At 41.1% G+C, this 22,156-nt stretch overlaps 1 protein-coding gene across 1 annotated transcript; it reads right to left on the minus strand.

Moving 5' to 3' along the window:
* Nucleotides 1-10,807: 10,807 nt before the first annotated feature.
* CCN3 (cellular communication network factor 3) lies at nucleotides 10,808-20,263 on the minus strand. Its single transcript, XM_036080403.2, has 5 exons — nucleotides 20,047-20,263; nucleotides 19,690-19,915; nucleotides 18,355-18,606; nucleotides 16,938-17,152; nucleotides 10,808-13,860 (listed from the first exon to the last, which is right to left on the minus strand). Exons 1-5 carry the CDS (start codon nucleotides 20,116-20,118, stop codon nucleotides 13,564-13,566), a joined length of 1,062 nt encoding a protein of 353 aa, XP_035936296.1. The 5' UTR covers nucleotides 20,119-20,263; the 3' UTR covers nucleotides 10,808-13,563.
* Between the last annotated feature and the right edge of the window lie 1,893 nt (nucleotides 20,264-22,156).

The raw sequence follows: 22,156 nt of genomic DNA on the forward strand, positions 1-22,156 counted from the left end.
TGGAGTGGAGGGCTTGAGAGAATGTTAATGTGAAAAAAATAAGGAATATTAAGGAAATATAAAGAATTCATTTGGAGCTATCTTTCAAAGATTTCCTTTGCTAGTGAGGCACAAAGGAATGCCTAAGTTGGACAAAGTTAACCTCTCCTTTATTACCACTCTTCTTTTGAGATCTACTCTACCTCTCCCTTTATATGTTTCCATCATAGTCTAGTAAATATTTGGTATAAGGAAGAAAGGTAAAGTGGCTTTCAGGGAAGAGCAGGTATTAGTTTCCCAGTCATCTTGTGGACACTTGTGATAATATAATTGGGAGAATGCATTTCCCCTATCTTATCCTTCACCTTACCATAGATTACCAAACGAAGCTGTTATAAGTGTTGGCATGATGGAAGCAGGTCAGAGGCCCAGAATCTGGTAATAGCAGCAGGAAAGTTCCTTCCAGGCTGGAGAGAAAATAGAACTGAATTCTTTGAGTACCCTACATAGGTTAGCAATGAGTATCTTCTACAATAGAAAAGGAGGATCTTGCTATATTTGAGTTTCATATGTGCTCAGTAAATGTTACGTTAATTAATTCTCACATAATGATATAACATGTCTTCATGGAATTAAGTTTGGGGATTCCAAACATCAAAATCATAGGGCATTTTGCATATCACCTTCTTGAGAATGACCTTACCTACACTGATTGCTTAGTAAATATTGTCTTGTTAAACTGAATCAAGATAGAGAGGTATTATTTGTGACACATCATCTTGTGTCACATAAAGAATACTTGTAACAGGAGTTACACTCTAGAACATTTGATATGATCTTCTGCAAAGGACAGAAACATATACAAAACCAAGATAATTGTCTTGTCTGGTAGGGGTCATTGATTCTTTTAGCTAAATGACTCACATATATTGACCATTTTTGCATATGGTCAAAAATTTTAAAGCCTAGCTATAATGTTTCCTTTTCTGTTTGCAGCACAGTTAAGGTACTTAAACTTCATAAGGAAAATGTCCACAAGATGACAAACGTTGACTTTTCCTCCTTATTGCTCCACTAATCATCCAGAGGGTTGGGAGTAGAATGCCAAATAGGCTTTTTTAAATATCAAGCATCTGGATGATGAAAAATTTGAATTTATATTCAAATGTCTTGGAGTTGTATAGACAGTTAATGACCCCTAATAAAAACTTACACCAAATGGGAATTTAGAATTTACAGATTACTTTTACAGACATTTCCCCCCTAGAGTTAAAGAGAGTAGTATCTTCTTTAAGCAACTATGGCCTTAATCCTGATAAAAATTGGGTGTCTCATGGTGAAGAAGGACCTTTAAAACACAATGGTGTTAGAGCCTTTTGTTATTCAGGCATGGACAAAGAGAATCAACAATATCATTTAAGACTGTGCTGGTGTTAAGTCTAACAGTTCAAGTAAACTATCCAATTCCAATTCTTGCCTTGATGGGTAGGTTGGGGGATAGCAGGCCAACGTTGCTGTCCAGACTCAAAGAGACAAAAAGGGCAAATTTAGGGAGAGCATGTTTGGAGGACATACATCAGAAACTGGGCCAGCTTAAGGCTAAGGATAAGACTCAACAAGAACAGTCCAAACTAAGGCATATAACTAAAAGGAGGTTTGCTGTGAATCAAGAAGGGGAGCATGGAGCAGTAGGTGTGGGCAGGTATGAACCTTGGATGGATTCCTGAGATCATCACTGATGGAACTTTCCAGAATTTTAGCATCAATTTTACAAAGGTAAACTGTTTTATTTAAACAGTTTTGTTTGCTTATCTATTTGTTTGCTCATCAATTAATACCTTTATTCACTCATCTAATCTCTCTATCTAATGATCCTTCCATCCTCTCATCAATTTATTTTTATTTTTTAATAAAAATAAAATTTTAATAATATATCCAACATTTATTGAGTACACATCTTGTATAGAATTATTGCTTGATATTTCGTAGAGGAGTGAAGAGAGTTAAATACAGCCCATGAAGTGTTATCTATGACCCATAATAATGGCTATAATAATTTCAGATTGAGCATGAGGCTGCTCAGTGGACTCTATTATGGACGGATAAAGGCTTTTCTTAGTTGTGCTTATGTAGAAATTTATCCTGTGTTTGCTTTCCACCTCTTAAGTTTAGGGATGATGCCAAGATGGCTCAATAAAGGCAATCTGATGGTTTAGCCTAGAAAAGAGGTCATCAGTGGGCACACAGCAAATGTTACAACTCACTGTCATCCCAGTGGACCAATGGACTAGGGAGTGCTTGCACTTTCTAAAAATCTTTTGAAGAAAAGAAAGCAAGAAACTAGTTAAGTTGGAGAGAGAGAAGAGAGGGAGGCAAACATAAAAGCTTGGAAACAAAGCAACACCCTTTTACTATTCCTCTAGGTGGTTCCTCATGAGTTGTGATGTATCAACTCTCCCTTAAAATCAAATCATGTAACTAGCAGGGGAATCTGAAATAGCAAAGAACACCTAAATAGGCTTTTATTCTATAGAAGTCACAAATCATGAGTAGCTTAAAATTTGGCCAAGTGCCTGCAAGAGCTCTATATCACCAGTAAAATCACATTTGCCTCTGTGTTTACTGCCTCTGTACAACATGCTACATACACTTAGCTAACCAGGGTGGGAGTGATGGCTTGTAGAAAAAGTCAGGGGGTCTTGGCTGTTACTATGTATTTCAGAGTGAGACTGCAGAGTTCAGGGAATACCCAAGTCAAATAATAGCACTCCCCCCTTCAGAATACAATAAAATATCTTCTCTGGACATTTTAAAGCTATTCACTCATCAAAGAAGAGAAGGGCACAAAACTAAAAGAGTAGTGGAAATTAATGTTGTGCAGCTTATGAAATTTGAGGCCCTTATAAATCCACAGTTAACTTATATAGGATTGAAGAAATGTATAAATCGATACAAAGTCTTGGTAGAAAAACATGCCCACTAAACAGCAGGGCTTTTAGAAAACAGTACTTGTACTTTACTTTTGTTCCAAATCTGAGAGATCTGTATTGCATTAAACCTCCTGGTGTGGTATGAAGTTCAGCTCTTTTTTTAAAGAATCTGTGTCCAGCATTGTAAGAATGTATCTGTGATGACCAATCTAATATGACAAGAGGTATGTGGTCAGACCTTAGACAATCCCAAGCTTCAGTTAAGTAAAAGTATTAACTAATTAATGCATTTTTCTTGGGTATATAGTATAGGTTGATTTAAAAATGTCAGTGAAGACCTACCAAATGGATGAATTGTTTTCAATATATTGAAGGAGTGGTAACTAGTGAGTAACTTGGGTTGTAAACAAATTGTTTGAATGAAATCATCCATTTCAAAAAATGATCTGATTCAATGATTCTGTCTACAAAGCTTTGTTTTTATAGATGCACCTTCATATTTTATTTGAGCAGCCTAACAAAGCAAGTGGTCCCATAAAAAAAAAAAAGTCAAATTCATTGATTGGTTGGTATAGTTTCTTTTTTATAGCTATTTATGAAATAAAACTGTTTTCTAATTGAAGTATAATTAAAGTACAATGTTATATTAGTTTCAGGTGTACCTGTATTGATTCAACAATTCTTACATTACTCAGTGCTCATCGTCATAAGTATAGTCACCATCTGTCACCATATAACATTATTACAATATTATTGACTGTATTCCGTATGTCACACTTTACATCTCCATGACATTTATTTTATTACTGGTAGTTTGTACTTCTTAATCCCTTTAATCTATTTCACTCATCCCCCCACCCACCTCCCTTCTGGCAACCACCAGTTTTTTCTCTGCATTTAACAGAGAGAACTGTTTGTTCTCTGTTTATTTGTTGTATTTTTTAGATTCCACATATAAGTGAAATCATATGGTATTTGTCTTTCTCTGTCTGACTTTTTTCACTTAGCATAATACCCTCTAGGTCCATCCATGTTGTTGCAAATGGCAAGATCTCATTATTTTTTTTTTATGGCTGAGTAATACTCCATTGTATATATATGTATATCACATCTTCTTTACCCATCTGTCAGTGGACACTTGGGTCGCTTCTGTATCTTGGCTATTATAAATAATGCTGCAATAAACATAGGGGTGCATATATCTTTTCAAATTAGTGTTTTTGTTTTCTTTGGATAAATACCCAGTAGTGGAATTACTGGATTATATGGTAATTCTATTTTTTAATTTTTTTGAGGAACCTCCATACCATTTTCCACAGTGGTTGCATCAGTGTGTATCACCAACAGTACACAAGGTTTCCTTTTTCTCTGCATCCTGGCCAACATTTGTTATCTCTTGTCTTTTTGAGTCTAGTCATTCTGACAGATGTAAAGTGATAGCTCATTTTGGTTTTGATTTGCTTTTCTCTGATGACTAGTGATGTTGAGCATCTTTTCATGTGTCTGTTCGCCATCTTTGTCTTTCTCGGAAAAATGTTATTCAGGTCTTCTACCCATTTTTTTTAATTGGATAATTTGTGGTTTTTTTGGTGTTAAGTTCTTTATGTATTTTGGATATTGACCCTTTATCAGATACGTCATTTGTAAATACCTTTTCCCATTCAGTAGGTTGCCTTTTCATTTTGTTGATGGTTTCCTTTGCTATGCAGAAGATTTTCATTTTCGTGGAGTCCCAATAGTTTATATTTTTGCTTTTGTTTCCTTTGCCTGAGGAGACATATCTAGAAAAATGTTGCTAAAACCAATACCAAAGAGCTTACTGCTTCTGTTTTCTTCTAGGGGTTTTCAGGTCTCCCATTTAAGTTTTTAATTCATTTTGAATTTATTTTTGTGTATAGTGTAAGAAAGTGGTTCATTTTCATTCTTTTGCATGTAGTTGTCCAGTTTTTCCAACACTGTTTATTAAAAAGATTGTCTTTTCCCCATTGTATATTCTTGCCTTCTCTGTTGTAGATTAATTGTCCATGTAAGTGTTGCTCTATTTCTGGGCTTTCTATTCTGTTCCATTGATCTCTGTGTCTATTTTTGTGCCAGTACCATACTCTTTTGATTATATAGCTTTGCATTTTCTCTTGAAATCTGGGGTTGTGATACCTCCAGCTTTGTTCTTCTTGCTCAAGATTACTTTGGCTATAAGGTTGGTAGGATGTAGTTTTATAGCTGGTTTCTTGATTGACTTTTTCATATCTCTACCACTTTGAGGGATGTTGTATAGATATAGTTTTAATTAATATTTGCATTGCTCATTTCATTACCAGTGCCTAAAGAGACCAGAATAAATCTGAAGGCTATGGTTGTTATTTTCTAATCCAGAAACCAGAGTGCTTTTATTGTAAAGAGTTCAGCCTTCAGAATGCTCATTATAATAAAAGAGAAAAGAAGGAGGAAGAGCATTTCAAGCTCTTGGAGGCTGGTGGCAAGTCATGCTGCAGGCAGTCTGGCCTCCACAGCTGGGTGCCCCTGGGTTTGAGTCCTTATCTGTCTCATCTATAAAATAGGGCAATAGTACTCATCTTGTAACACAGAAATACTGAGTATTAAAGATGATGTTTATAAGTGCATGGCACATAGTAGGTACTCTATAAGTCAATATGGATGGGACCACAGAAGTTGGTGAATTCAATATCCTTGTTTCGTGGACATAGAAGTCCAGAAGCTACGCAAGTAGAACATGGTTTTTTCCAAGTTCAGTGTTTTCCAATATGTTCTGCTACTATGTTTTTGCCTTGGCTGAAGAGGAACGTGGTAAGGGAGGACTGAAGAGAAATTGGGAAAAATTTAGTGGATAGCATTTTGTGATGGGCCTTGAATGATAGATTAGATTTCAAAAGGTGAAGCTAATGGAAGAAGGACATCCAGTTAGATGATATAGCAACAGGAAGAGTCTGGACACAGTAAAACTTGAGCCCTTTTGCCAAAGGGAAAAAAGATCACATGATCCCTCTGAACAAACCATTGGACATAGGCTTGGAGGATAGATAGTTCTCTTAATGAGGGCTTATAGAGAAACCTCTGAAACTCTTGCCTTTCTGTGTCATGAAATCTTCCAGGTACGTGCTTAGTAGGCATGCGAGACTCCCTTTTCCCATGGTTGCTGCAGAGAGACCTTTGTTAGTAGCTGACCTTCAGATGAGAAACTGGCTTCTAAAGAGGCTTCAGATGAGGAACTGGCTAATATAAGAACAGGGGTCTGAACTGCCCCAGACTCAGTTTTGGGACATTACTTTCTCTGGATCCTTTCTGGACTTTGGGGGGCACCCAATATGGGACTGAGCTCTAGGGAGCCCATTGTCATGAAAATAGTCAAAATGGCAAGCAGAAGAGGAAAGGCTAGAAAGATTTGATAATTTAGTATGAAAAACTGAGGTCTGAGGAAAAACTAACACAACCGCCCCAGACTATAAGGTTCCTGAGGGCAAGCACTGTATTTGCCTTGTTCTCTGCTTCAGTTCCAACACATTACTTAGAAGGAGGTAGATGATCAACCCATATTTGTTGAATTGATTACTCAATTTGTTAACACATAAAAGAAGAAACTCTTGTCTTCATCCCAGTGGTTGGTGAAAAGCTCAGGACCACATTCCTGACAGTTCTTGGTCTCAGAATTTGTACCCAAATTCAATGGGTTTTTTTGGCTAAGAACTGCTTATGTCCCCCATGCCTCCTGTCACGGAAGTTCCTTAGGTGGTGACCAGTATCCAGAGCACACATTCTCAGAGCTTAGTACTAGCTCTTCATCCATTTGACTCTTTTGAACATGGACTACCTACTTCCTCAACTGGACTATTTGTAACCCCCAGAACATAGACAATAACACAGAGGGATTAAATGCATAAATTCTGGATTCTGAATGTGAGGGTTCAGATCTGGGCTTTGCCACATAATAGATTTATGATCCTGTGTAAGGTACTTATCCCCCCAAAGCTTTGTTTTCCTCATCTGTAATTTTGAGATGTAACAGTACCCAGCTCATAGGATTTTTATAAGGACTAAAGTAAATGTGCTAATCTATGTAAAGCACTTTGCTTATTGCCTGGTACTTAATAATCTTGTAAATATTATTTCTCTTTTTCCTCTACTTTGTCCCTTTTAAAAAAATCTTTTTAAATTGTATATATTCTAAAACCAACATTTAAAATATTTCATATTTATGAAAGTAAGATAAATCATACAATTGACGGTGTGTCCTAGGTGAATTGGCATAATTGTTATTTCTTTTTGCTACATAAATTAATAATACATCTTATTATTGATGGCATCTAAAATGAGATAAAATTGGAAATTATTGTTGTTACTGATAGTCTGACTACTACGTGAAGTATGCAAGGAGATATGAAACTTCAGTGTAGACATTGCACATCATTCTGAGGCATCAATTTTACTTGAAGATTTGGGTGGGAAATGTTGAATATGCTAACCAATTAGAAATCTTAAATGCTATTTTTTTATATTTAACAAACATGGATATAGTAAAGAGAAGTCAAGATTTACCTGATTTTTAATTGAAAAATGTGGTGTGCCACAGAAACTTTGACCTGAAATGCTGGATTTCTGCTATAGGTGTTCATTACGCTTATCTGCTTGAAGCAATGTGACAGAAAAGTATGAGAAGCACAATGAGAAGCAGTGGTGAGAAAATCAGACAAGGTCTCTGCCCTCATGGAGCTTAGAGTCTTGTGGGGGATGGACTTGAAAACTAATAACAGAGATGGGGTGTTTTAGCTGCTGTGATAGTAATTGTTACAAGAAGCAGTTGAGCACAAAGGAGGGAGTGGTCAGTTCTGTTGGTGGGAAAAAAATGCCAGTCAAGAAGTCTTCTCAGAAAAGATGAACTTAAAAGTAGATTCTTGAACAAGGATACAGAGTTTGGGGAGATGACAGGGCCCACCCAATAGGATCCTTGTAGTCTTTGTCCTTTTCTTCTGGGGGCTGAAATGCTCTGCAAAGTATCAGGGAAGATTCTCCCTGCTGAGATTTAGAAAGTTTTAGAGGAACTAGAACATGCATTTACTGGCATCTCCCCTGCCAAGGTCCTCCGAGGATCCTGTGGGTGGCCTTGCTTCAGCAGGACAAATCTGGGTCCGTTTGGGGCACACTGATCCTTATTTAACCCACACAAAGAACTTTGTAACCTCTTCCAGGCTTCTGAACCTAGCAGAGGAACCTAGCAGAGGTTCAGAAGCCTGCTTCTCAGATTTTGCTAATAAAATATAAGTCCAAGCAACATTCTCTTCTTGGATTATAAAACATTTATTTTCAGGCTCCTTCCAGTAGAACCAGTGGTCAATTCATTCTGTGAAATTCTGCCATTTGAATGCAACTATATCTTCTTTTGTAGAGCTCCCTGGGCTGAAATTCAGACCTTCAGTTTCTTGTCCTAAGGAGAGATACACATCCTTTAGGAAGAATGGTACAACAGTGACATCCTTACCCTTTGCACCTCCTGATTATCCCCAGAACAGCTGGCTTAATGTAACAGTAATTCACAGTCCTCAGCTGGATGGCTGCAGAGAATTCGTCATTATTCAGAGTTCAGCAAGTGCCAGTAGTGTTATTGAAGTGGTAATTGAATTTGGTGAACCCTCTGTGGTCCAGACAGCATAGCACTGCAGCGAGAACCATGCAGTGCGGTTAAGATGAATACATTTCCAACAATAATGAATCTTCAAACTAAGCTTGATAGCACACAGCCAAAAGGACATACTGTTTTGATAATTTGATTTATGATATTGAGCATTTTGGATTGAAACCCGTGCAGAAGCATGACAATGTGTACCTACAGGAAGATCCTGGGAAAAAAAAAAATCCAGTACTGCCTAGAAATCTCTGTCGAAAGTTCTATTGAAAATCTCATCAAGCACAGATATGTATATGACAAATTATTTCCTTGTGTAAAGATGTCCTTGCCACATTCTTGAACTGAATCCTTGTGGGATGGAAGAAAAATTCCCAAATAATTTTCAATGAAGTGTGCCTTATCACTAAAAGGCAATTAAGTGCTTTCAGAATTTCACATTCACAGAATGATCTCAACAATCTCACTACTTTGCAATGCTGTTTCTAAAAGAGAACATTTATAGTTTGGGAAAATAGCACAAAAATGAAAATTGCTGGAATTGTTTTGGTTGCTGAAAATACACTTGGCCTCATGGCTGTGGTGCTGAAGAAAGGAAAGAGCTTTGGCTCTGAGCTCAGGCAGACCCTGAGTTTGAACCCCAGCTCCTTCATTTACTGTGTCCTTAATAGGCAATTAGCTTCCTTTATACTCTCCATATTTCCCTGTAAAAATGAGGTCAGTAATGTCTACCTCTGAATAGGACAAGCAGAGACTAAGGGGCAGAGCTTGGCTCTACTGGATCTTATTATTATAATAGCTGTCATTTGCTGGCCTACTATGTGTCTGGCACAGTCAAGTGCTTATGAACACATATTATCTTAACAACAATGTGTGGTTGATACTTAGGGTAACCAATTTGGCCCAGTTTTCCTGGGACTGTCCGATCTTACAAATAAAAGTCCCGTGTCCCAGAAATCCTCTCCGTTTGGGACAAATGAAGATGGTTGGTCACTCTATCAATATTATGGTCTCCTCTTACAGGTGTGGAAACTGAGACTCAGAGAGTATGTGCAAATTGTTCAATATCCCACAGCTGGGAAAGAGTAGGCCTGGTATTCAAACCCAGGCTTGAATAACTCCAAAACCTGTACTCGTTCTGCAGCCCTCAACCCTGCTCAGTAAATGTTGCTTTCCTTGCCATATTCCTAGAACATTCTGGACTTAACGGATATTTATAGATCAGGTCACATTTTTTCAAATGTTTCAAACTAAATTATAAATTTAGTTATAATTTCAGGACTGCATGCATGCATGTGTGTGTTTGTGTGGGTCTGAGAGTGGAGGATTGCTCTCCAAGTGGCAGTGATAATGAAAATGATAGTTTAAAAGCCTAACGTTTATTTCAAAGAACATTCTATCTGTTGTCCATCCATTCATTTTGTCCATTCACTCATTTATTTATCCATCTGTTCAACGGGTTTATAGTGAAGTCTTACTGTGTGCCAGATACTGGGGTAGATACAAAGAAGATTAAGATGCTGGCCTGGAGATGCTCAATGTCATGGAATTTAAAGAATGGGTTGTAAAATACTGTGACACTATGAGGCAAGCCCTCCATCATTCCCACCTCCCCTTGCACACTCAAGCCATGCAGATCTTCTCTACTGAAGTTCCAAGCTTATTCCTGATACTAGGTTTTTTGCATTAGCTCTTACTTCTGCCCAGAAGATTCTTTCTCCTAATCTTGGTCATTCAGATCTAGGATGAAATGTGACCTCTTCAGAAAGAGCTTCCTTGACCACCTCCAGCTAAACTGGCCACCAAGAAATTCTCTATTAGATTGCCCTGTTTGGTGATCTTCATAGGGTTTATTTATCACTATTTGATATTCATCTTCATTGATCATTTACTTGCTTTTTGCCTGCTTTTGCCAACAGAGAGAATGTAAATTCCAGGAAGGAGAGGTAACTTGTTTATTTTATTGTTTGTTCTATTTTCCCAGAACTTAAAACAATGCTAGGCACCCAGAAACAGTCAGTAAGTGTTTTTTGAATGGACAAAATGAATGAATTAGCAAGTATTTTGGATGCTGGAAGGGGCAGCCCACTCAACATGAATGAGCAGAGGTATGAGGGGAACTTTGCTTGAAAGGATATCTTAATTTAGCCTTACCCTTTTATCCCCCCTGCTTTAAAAGGTAGTATGTTCTCAGTTAAAAAAAAAAAAAAAGAAAGAAAAGAAAAAGGTAAAGAAATCACAGGCAACAACAAAAAGGCCCAACTTGGCATAACACTATAATACTTTATTGTATATTGTCTCCTAGTTCTCTTTACATTTGTATTCACAGATAATTTTGGAACAAAAACAATTCACTTTTTTCACAGTTCTATACTTTTTGTGGGAGGTAAGTATTTTCTTACATTTTCATTTTAAAGATAGCTTTGTTTTCATCATAATGGCTGTACTGGGATTATCTAGCCAAATCTACATCGTTGGAACTTTGGATATTCCCATTTTGCCATTGTGGACAATATTGGACTGAACAGGCTTGAAGAGAGATTGTCTTTGCATGGATTCATGTGATAGCTTAAATTAGAAACAAAAGGACTTTGATTTGAGTTCTAGATCCACCAGTTTCTTTTAACTGTTTGTTTAAAATTTTTTAAGTTTCCTCATATGTAAAATGGGGAGGAGTGCTTACTTCACAGGGCCATTGGGCAAATTAAATGCTGCTAATGAAGGTAATGTGCTCAGCACAAATAAGTGGGCAATTAACGTTAGCTGTCCTTAATAACATCCTTTGATTAAACTCTAGAAATCAAATTGGCTTTCCAATTTATCTTAAGGGACAAATAGAAACTTGCTAAATATATGGGTCAGGCAGGAGGCTGTAGGTAGGGGAAGTGAAGTTGGGGATAAGGTTTTTTTTTTTTTTTTTAAACTATGGAAGAACTCTAGACCCACTGCATCACCCAGAAACTTTAACATAAAAGTTATATTAACTTTGACCCTCACACTGCCCTGATAGCAGTCCTGTTCACTGCTGGGCTCTGCATTGCCTCTGGAAATATGCTTTTCTAGGGACATAGTAAGAGTAGGTTGATCAAGATAATGCTGGTGGTTTAAGCTGGGTAATTGGGAGGATGGAGAGCAATTTGAAGCCAGGGAGGCAAGTTTTGCTTGGCCCACATTCAATTTTTAATACATAGATGTGTCTAGCAGATTGTCCAGAAAAACATATCAGGGCTTGAGATGTTGGCTTGAGTAAACAGTGTGGAGACTATCTGAGGCCTTGGCAATAGAGATCACCTAACTCAGAACTATCTTTTGTTTCCCTTCTGATAAGAAATTGTAAGCTCATCTAAAAATATCTGCTTTGCTTTCAATAGATGCTGTCGCTTAGTGTCTGATTTAATTTGTAAATTTTAATTTTATTTATATTTCCTTTTTTATATGGAAGTATAATTAACATATAGTGTTATATTAGTTTCAGGTGTACAATATAATGAGACAGCAATTCTATACATTACTCAGTGCTCATCACGAGAAGTGTACTCTTACTCCCCTCTATCTATTTCACCCACTCCCACTGAAAACCACCAGTTTGTTCTCTAGTTTCTTTTGTTTGTCTTTTTTTCTTTGTTGAGTCTGGTTTCTTTTGTTTGTCTTTTTTTCTTTGTTTTGTTTCTTAAATTCCCCATATGAGTGAAACCATATGGCATTTGTCTTTCTCTGTCTGACTTATTTCACTTACCATTATACCCTCTAGATCCATCCATTATTTATATTTTCAGTAAGCAACTCATAGGCACATAAGTAATGGCAGTCACACACTGATAAAATCATATTTATTTAGTGATGTCTGACAAATAGAGAAAGTAAAAAGAATATTTTAAAAAATGTATAACTTACATATAAATACTTTAAAAGAAAAAAGCTGAACACACATGGTAACATTAAAAGAATGTAATCATTTAAGTTTGCAGCCTTATAGCCTGACAAATTAGATACACATATGTATACACATATATCTTGTTTGTGAGTTTGCATAATTAGGGCCCAAGGATAATTTTTGGGCATGTCTACAATAATTCTGAACTTCCATAAAATTTGTGGTATTTTACCACCACAGTCTTGTTGATTTTATTCTTCTTTCTCAAAATCTATGACCAGCATACTTGAAAGTCATCAAAGGTTGTAATCTGGTGCTTTGGGCCCCAGTTTACTCATCAGTAAGATGAAGAAAGTCTCGGCTGATATGTTCTGCTTCTTCTGAACAAAAAAGTAGTGAGCCCCAGGAGCCTCCAGCATATAGAAATGTATGAAGGCTGAGAGGCCAGGTCATCTCTGTATTAGCGGGAGTTTTCTGTTTAGCTTCTTTCTTTGGAAGGGAGTCAACTTGTCTGCAACAGAGCAAGTTTATCACACCAGTCCACTTAACTAACAAACATTCCATTCCTGTAGATACAGCTTGTTTCCTAGTGTGCAACGCAACAGAAGACTAATAGTCTCTGGATTTCACACTGAAGAGCTACACATTTCCTCAGATCTTGAACTTGGAAGTTCAGGGTTGAGCCACCCAAAAAGAGAGTTCAACAGAGACCCCTCAAGTCAAACCTCAATATATGGCAAAATATTTGTATGACAACATGTTCAGTATGATATTGAACTTCACTGTGACATTCATGACAGTGACATTTTCTTGATATTGCACTAGTGTATAACAAAATAAGATGAGTGTAATGTGATAGTCTACACAGTAAAACATGTATCTGATTTCTTAAATTTATACAAATTTTCATTTGTAGTCAATACCACAGAAGAGTAAATCATCCCTAAGTACTATCCTGAGCTCACCTTGATTTCAAGTTTACAGTTAATCGTATCTTTCATTAAAAAAAAAAAAAGACAGATATAACTGACCTCATATGACCACAGAAAATACATAGGACTCAGGGGTAAAATAATAATTCTTCTTAATTTTTCTTATATTCGTTTGATGTTGGGTAGCTACGTTTGCCTCTGTAGGATTACATGTTACATTTCCCCTCTGCTGGTGTTTGGCTTTAACTCTTGGAGGAAGGCCTCATGGTTATGAGGACAGTTGCTGTGACAGGTGCAGGTCCCAATGACCATCACTGGTTTCTTGATGATCTGCCCTGGGGAGCACTGGAACTCCACCTGGATGGTTTTGGTGTTGTGGGGGGTACAGCACCGGCCATCACTACAGACGCCACAGAACCTGGGCTTGTAGGTGTGCAGGCTGGTGCAGTTCTTGAACTGCAGGTGGATGGCTTTGAGTGACTTCGTGGTGCGGAGACACTTCTTTCCTTTCTAAGAAAGAAGAAAGGAGAGATTCGTGGAATGGCTACCATTCCTCTGAGGGACCATTAGGGATATGGAATAAATTGCTAGCTGCCTACCCCCTATCCATTGTTCTTTCTTCTTTGCTAACATGACATTATAGTGTTTGGGCAATTTGGTCAGCTACTAGTATTTGCTTCCCCAGAATATCTGGGAGCTTGGGATGGCTTTGTGATCAAGTTCTGGCCAATGATACATAGGCCAAGGCATTCTGGGAAGCCCTTTGCCCTTCAGATAGGTACAGTTCTTTATTGCTCCCTGCATTCATTGTCTTCCTGCCTAGAATGTGGAAACCATGCCTAATGGTACACAACCATCTTTTGACCTCGTGGCAATAAGCATGAGGGTGAAAGTGTATATAAATAAAGCTATTTTTTCAAGGCACTGGAACAGACTTTGATGTTGTTTTAGTTTATGCATTCTTAGGCATTATAAAAAGAAAGGGAATATACCTGGCAGCGTTGCATACCTCCTAATGCTTCAAATACTTTTCAGACATTAATTCACTTAACATTATTAACAACATTCACTCCTACTAGGATCAATTATTCATGTAAGGAACAACTGTGCAAGCTTCACAGATGAGTAAATAGAGTCTCAAAGGCCTAAAGTCTCCAGAAACATCTAGTGATTGAATGTCTGACACAAGCCCATGTCTTCTATTATACCCTTAGGAACATCTAAAACAATAGGATTTAAGGTTATTTTCCATGAAAGTGGGGTAAGTGGAGAATTTATTCAATATGCCATTAGTAATGGTTGATGAGGAACCTTCATATTGATAATTCAGCACAACACTGACTCTATGTTTATTTCCCACCTAGATTTCTTCACCTACTAATTTGCCATAATTCTCTTCTGCTTTTCACTTTCCTAGGCACAGCCCACAGCTGTGGAATGATGAGGCTTGGGATTCTCTTAAATCAGTGGCTCTCAAACTTTACATCAGAATCTTCTAGAAGGTCTGCTAAAACACAGATTGTTGGGCCTTACACCCAGAGTTTCTGATGCAGTAGGTTTGATGTGGGCCCCAAACATTTACATTTCTAACGGGTTCTTAGATGATGCTGCTGGTCTGGGGAGCCACACTTAGAGAAGCACTGGCTCATATTTAAGCATCTTTTGGTGTTAGGAAGTAATGATTATTATGCTAGTATTTCCCCAGATTCCAAATAAATTTTGGAACCTTTATGAAATGTATATATCTTAAATATAGTATCTCCCAATATAAAACTGGGTGCAAGTTACACAAACAAATATAAAAATTTTGGCAAAAGAAACAATGGAAAAAGCAAAGTTTTGGAGGCATGACATGGAAAAGCCTTATTTAATAAAGAAGTGTGTCCTTGACAATATTAAAGGCCCCCTTTTTCTTCCTTTTTCATATTTAATGAGTAGCCTGTATTCTTGCCAATGTCCTCAAAGAGGTACAAGGTCAGCAACATCTGTGTGTGTGTGTGTGAGAGAGAGAGAGAGAAGCAGAGAAAGACAGACAGGAGACAGGAACAGAGACACAGGGAGAGAGAAACAGAGAGGCAGCTTTGTGGGTGAACCTACATAACTGTGCCACATGCATGTTGGAATTCCCCTAAGTGTGGGGAGGTGCAGCTTCTAGCATATAATTTTAGGGATGTTTCTATGTGTTCTTTCAAAATTGGTGGAAGAAACATAAATTAGGATGGACCCCCAAAAGTCATATAGCCATGTAGCCATATAACTAATACGACTGCTGGAGTCTTATTCTAGCAATAGATAGAAATGATGCCTAATGTTAACAGAGTCATCTCTGCCCAGCCACTTTGTAAATTCATTCTATTTAATCCTCATGACAACTTTGAGGTAGGTACTCATATAATGGCCTCATTATATGGGGGAAGGAATTGAGGCTTAGAGGTTAAGAAAATTCATCCAGGGGCGCCTGGGTGGCTCAGTCGGTTAAGCGACTGCCTTCGGCTCAGGTCATGATCTTGGGATCCTGGGATCGAGCCCCACATCGGGCTCTCTGCTCAGCGGGAAGCCTGCTTCTCCCTCTCCCACTCCCCCTGCTTGTGTTCCCTCTCTCGCTTTCTCTCTCTCTGTCAAATAAATAAATAAAATCCTTTAAATAAAAAAAAAAAAAAGAAAGAAAATTCATCCAGATCCCACAGCTAGTTCGTGTGGTAAGCCAGGATTTAGGTTGTCCGGCTCCAGAGTCGCACCCTTAAGCATTAGGTGATATTGCCTCGGTGTAGAGATATGTAAATCTTTCATTGTTAAGACACTATTTTGGCCTTAGGTTTGTACAAATTTCCATATAATGGTTCAATTTGAGTATTGCATTTATCTGATCTAGGGCTCTGGTAACAAGGCCTGTGATGTCATCAGGAACCAATCAGAGCTTCTGATCCACATGCCTTATAGTCAGTGTTAACACACTGAGTTGATTCATTTCCAGCAAAAAAGGGAAAGAAATGTGCTATTTTATTTGGCACATATCGCCTTATGCTGGCAAATGTACTATTCCCACTAGACTTTTTAAAATACTGAAAATAATTCCCAGACATCCATTCATTTATTTATCAACAATTGTTTATCAAGCACACAATATGGGCCAGGTAGGATGTTGGGGACTGAGGGTTGAGTGAGGAAGATACAATTTCTATCCCGTGCTTCCTACAGATCGAGCCTAAGGGGTGAAAAAACTGAGGTCAGAAGTGACCACTTTAAAATCAGCTGTGCTTGGCAACTGAGCAGCCAGTTTTTTTCCAGGAATGGAATGAGATTTGCCAGACCGTCTCAACTGGGGACACTATTAGAGTTGGCCGGCTCCTCCCTCTACCTGTGGACCTGCTGTGAGTTGCTTGGGATATTTCAGTACATGAAAGAGAAAAAAAAAGAAGAAGGTAAACTCCCTCATTGCAGGAAGCTCTCTGCCTTTTCTCTGGGGTTCACTCCCCGCTAGAGCTGACCTCTGAGTCAACTAGTATCACGGTGACTTTCTAGAACCCAGATGCCCATGAGGCAAAGCTACCTGGCTCTGGGATGGGAGGCTGTCCCCAGGCTCCTACCTTATCTGCTGGTTGCTTGTGTTCTTGTTCACAGGGCCGCACCATGCAGAGGCGAGTCTGCTTCACCATTTCACACTGTGGATTCCTGTTGGTGACCCGAGTGGAAAAACCCATGCCACAGCTCTTGGAACATGCGCTCCACTCTGTGGTCTGTTCAATGCAGTTGCTGCTGGAGTCAGAGACCGCAACTCCTACCGTGGCTTCTGTCCTGTAGGCTATGGGATGGACCATTAAAGGCGGCCATATTGGGTAAAACATGGGGATTGCCGAATGATCCTTTCAACCATCATTGGAAAGAGGGTCTCATTCAATTCTGTACCTACTAAACTCAGGTGCTCTCAGAACTGGATCTCTGTATTTATAAACCCCAAAGAGGAGGCACAATGCCGGAACATTCTAGGCCTTCAAGAAAGATTTGTGGAATGACTGTCCAACTTGTCCTGAAGAAGCTTAGGAGAACTGGTCTTTAAGAAGCCTAGCAGTTTGAAGAATGTAGAACAGGATAGCATCAACAACCATTCCATAAGCTGTAGTGTTTTCAACATGTGATTTTATACAGAAAAAGGATCATGATGAAATTTTAATTGGATGAGCCATTAGAACCTACTGACTCAAAATAGTGACGAAAGCTATACTTTGTTCTAGGGAGGTGAAACCGGTTGCTTGGATTATTGGGATATAGACACTTGGACTTTGATTACAAAAAGTTCTGTCTCAGCACTTCATATGTATGGCTTGGGGCGCTTCTACATGGCAGTTCTCCTATCTGCGAGGCATGGCTGATAATTTCTGACCTCAGAAAAGCTGGAAAGCTCTGCGTACGCCGGCATAAATAATCTGGCTGATTCATGGCTTCTAAAATATTCTCTACTGGCTCTTGAATTTTTTTTCCAAAAAACCCTTTCCTTTAGAAGATAAAACACAAAGAAAAAGCAAAACAAAGATCCTTGACCCTTCCTACAGCATCTGGAAAGGTGGCATTTCTCTGTGACACCTGTCCAGGGAAAAGTAGCATTCTTCAGGAAGGCTGGTCTTGAGAGCACATGGGTAATATCCAGAATCTGGAAAAGACTGATTTTTTTTTTTTTACTTTTATCTCTGTGATGTTAATAAGGGTCAAGCGGGGCTGGACTAAAATATAAACAGTAGTCAGGCAGTAAGACAAAATCAGTCCCCCTGCTCAGAAGAACCACTGAATGCAGCAGGTTCTCTTTGGGAGAAACTGTGTGCAGACTTCAATACCTTGGCTTGGATCCACACACGTGATGTGTTTGTTCTCAGTGGGCAATCTGGAATCCACAACCGGATGGCCAGAAACGGAGGCCAGTTTCTCATGGCAAATCCCAAAGAGCACCCATGCTTCCTGCCTGCCTTTAACCTGTGTGGTGATCACGTTCAGGTATCCGGAGTTTCTTACCTGGAAGGGCAAGGCCTCCCAACTGCCCCTTCTCATCTGAGTCACAGATCCACTTTTCACAGCACTCCCCAGGCACTTCAACTTTTCTGGGAGCTGGGCAGTCGGGCTGGGGCAGGAGCAGGTCCTCTCCACAGCGGGGCACACAGCCGATCTGCCCATCTCTGCAGGCACACTGGTATTTGCAGCTTGGCTGGAAGGTCTCCCCGCTTTGGTAAATGACCCCATCAAACACACAGTTGTCGCCTTCTACCGCTAGAGCATTGGGAAGCAAGGCAGAGGGAAGGGCAGAGAGAAAAATCAAGAACAGAGGGTGGTGGAGAAGCTATACAAGCTACATGCAAATCCTACATCCCCCTTTTTCTCGTTGAAGTGATCTGTTTCTTCTCTCTCTCTCTCTCTGGCAGAGAGATGTCCTCCTGGAGGCCTCCCAGAGCAAGAAGAAACCTTGAAGACCATCCAATCCTGCCATTTTATTTCACAGATGAGGCAGGGGGAGCGCCACTAAGAAGTGACTCTCCCACAGCTGTTGTTCCCATGATAAAGTCATTTTGCTAGAACCTCCTTAGATTCTCCTACTCCAACAGCTTAGAATTAGAAAAAAAAAGGTGCACTTCGTATTCTCCCAATAGGTTAACTGGTCAAATAGGGAAGGGTGCTAGGATTCCTTGGCATTCCAGCACAATAAATAATCAGTAACTTAGAGAAGAAAGTAAAAGGCTATTCGAAGCCCTCTTATCGGGGGAGTCGGGGGCAGCCTCCGACTCAGTGGTGCACCACGGGGGAAAAATGATCCCCCAATCAGTTTCACCAGCCTGAATTGGTTGGTTGTCTGCATTTTATTTTATTCACAGCCCAGACTGGGATTACATAGTCGTCCAGGAGACCAAAGGCTGCTTTAACTCAAATAGGATCATTACAAGTGTGAAAACAAACCTGCTGGGCGGCAGGTTGGGGCGGGGGGGAACTGTGAGCTTGTAAGCCCAAGATTCCAGCACCCCCAAGCACCCCCTTGGAAATGTCCAAAGGAAATGATTTCACTGGCCCTAAACTCTGCTCTCTTCCTCGGCTAGGCTATCCAGATCCCACTGTAAGGAGGCAGGTGATGAGTGCTTCTCACCTTTGCGGGCAGGTTTCCTCTCCGGCTTCTAGCGCTCCCCAAAGCCGCAAGCACCCCCCCACCCCCGACCATGCCTGGCGCACAGTAAGCGCTCCACAAACATCACCTGCTGTAGCATCCCAATTATTATTTGCACGTTCCCCTCAGGGAAGGGGAGAAGGCGAGGAAAGGGGCAGCAGGCGGGAGCGGAGGGCGGGCGGCGCAGGGGGCCGGGTTACCCATGCAGATGCCCGTTCCCGCGCTGGGGTCGGCTCTGCGGTCGCAGAAGAGGCCGCGGCTCTCCTCGCACGGCTCCAGCAGGGAGCAGGTCTCGCCGCGCTGGCGGGCGCACACCACACAGCAGGAGCAGTCGTCCAGCACGGCTCGCACCCCGGGGGCGCAGCTTGGCGGCGTCTCGGGACACCGGGCCGGACACTGGGCGGGACAGCGCTGGGTGGCCGCGACCTGGAGCGGGCGGGACAAGAAGGAGAAAGCTCTCAGCAGGGACTATCGAAGGCGGGGTGACCCGGGCCGCCGAGCAGGGGCCGCCCTGGAGGGCAAAGTAACCAGAGGCACCTGACGGGAGCGCCGCTCACCTGTCCCAGGACGTGGAGCAGCAGGAAGGCCAGGCCAATGCACCGCTTGGGCAGACTCTGCACACTCTGCATGGTCAGGCTTTTCCCTCCCGCTTGCACGAAACAAGACTGGGCGCTCCAGATCGGCCCCGCTCGCCCCGCAGCAGGTCGGGCGCCCGCCTCTGTTCCCCGGCGGCACCGGCTTAGGTTTTATAGCGCGCTCGCGGGACGCGCTCAAGCCGGTTGGCTGCAGGGCAGGGGAGAGGGCGGGGAGGGTGGGGGGACCGGCTGGGTGGGGAATGGAACGAACCCCGGGGTTGCCATGGCAATTGGCCGTGGGTGCCGCTCTCCTTAGGGCGCCGCCCTGGGGCCTGCGTGTGCCTGTGTGTGGCGACTGGCTTTTCCCGGAGCGCCGGGAGGGGCAGGGTGGAGTCGCGCGGCCGGGCCCCAGGGCTCGCTCGAGCGCGTGGGAAGGAAACGCCCGTTTCCTCCTGGAAGCTGCTTTGCCTTCCCCCAGGACCGGGACACCGGCACTCCCCACCGCGCTGCGCGCTGGCCGTTCCAAGCCGGGCTGCAAACGTGGGGCTCTCCTCAAGGGGTGCCTGCAGTTTGGGGCCATCTGCGGGGGGTTGGCGAGAGGCCCAGGGGTTGAGTCATAAAGGAAGCACATGCAAGTTTGTCACCGTTTAGGGCACTCTTTGAATGTGTTGAGGGGAGGGGAGGGGAGGGGAGGGGAGGGGAGGGGAGGGAGGGAGGGAAGCAGAGAGAAGAAAGAAAGTGGAGGGAAAAAGCAAGAAAAGAGAAGACAAAAGCAAAGCCAAAAAAAAAAAAAAAAAAAAAAAAAGCAAAGCAAAGCATCGCAGCTTTAGGATGAGGGATGCTATTGGCCAAATGGCAAAAAATTCCTTTGATTCTAATCATTCCAAGTCCCCACTGATTCTTAACCCCCCTCCCCTTCTGATTCCGCAGGCTTGGAAGAAATAAAATTAAAACATAATGAAATAAAAAACATAAGAGCCTGAGGTAAAATACAAGCTTTTTTCCTGATAGAAAAAAGCCTTGAAACACCTGTTGTATCATGCCTAGGGTAAATCAGCACACGTCAAAATCCAAGAGCCTCCGAGAGCTGGTGAGGTAGGCTCAGCTCGGCCACTGTGCAAGCCTCAGTGAATTAGGTAAGGCGCGAGGCCGTATTTGCTTTACTTGGCTGACCCATCCAGCAAATCAAATCTTTCCTCACCTGGCATCCACGTTTAAAAAATGGCTGCTTTGAAGCACTTGTCATCTCTCATGAGAATGAGAGCAGTTTTACTGCTCCAAAGGTGACATTGCTTGAGGGATTAGAAGAAAGTTTCTCTCCTGCTTCAACTCTGCCGCTGCCTCTGGGTTGACTATGCCCAGCAACTCTGAGGATAGCCACATTGGAAAGACACTTTATAAGAAAAATTATGCAATCTTGTGATGTAACTCTAGACTTGAAAAAGAAACAAATGTCCTCTACATCGTCCATCTCCAGCATGAAGGAAAGCAAAAGCTTGTGGAAGGGGTCAGGCATGTTCCTCATGCTGAAGTCATCCCAAGCCCCTTCAGGAGAGTTCTCTGAGCACCTTGGAACTGCTATTACATATTCCCAAGCCGGCAATAATTCTGCTTTCTTTGAGGTAAACCAGACTCAGCAGTACTCAAAGCTTGACAAGAAATTGAACCGTTAATCTGTGCCATGTCTAGGACACTCCTCCACTCTTCAAGCTGACAAGCTTCATGGGTCATCAGGCCAAGTGATTCTTCTACTCGGCTGCACATCAGAATCAACCAGGGTGTATTTTTTTAGAAATACAGATTCTTTGGCCCCACCCTTGGCCTACTCAGTTGGATTCTCTGGTGAGGGCTCTTGGTAGACAGCATTTTATTATATTTTGAAATGGGAGCTGGCTTTGGGAAACCTATAGTTCCAGAACAACTGGAAGCATAGCTAATGGGGAAGCAAGAATCTTGGCCAGATTTTCAAAGTATGAACAGCCAGAATAAGGAGAAACTAGCAGCATTGAGGCTGGGCTGACTCTTCTTGGGAAGGGGGAAGATGAGAGGAGAAATGTGAATTCAAGATAAGGAAGAAAATGTCAAGAAGTCA

Source organism: Halichoerus grypus, chromosome 5 (genome assembly GCF_964656455.1).
Source record: "Halichoerus grypus chromosome 5, mHalGry1.hap1.1, whole genome shotgun sequence".
NCBI classification, from domain to species: domain Eukaryota; kingdom Metazoa; phylum Chordata; class Mammalia; order Carnivora; family Phocidae; genus Halichoerus; species Halichoerus grypus.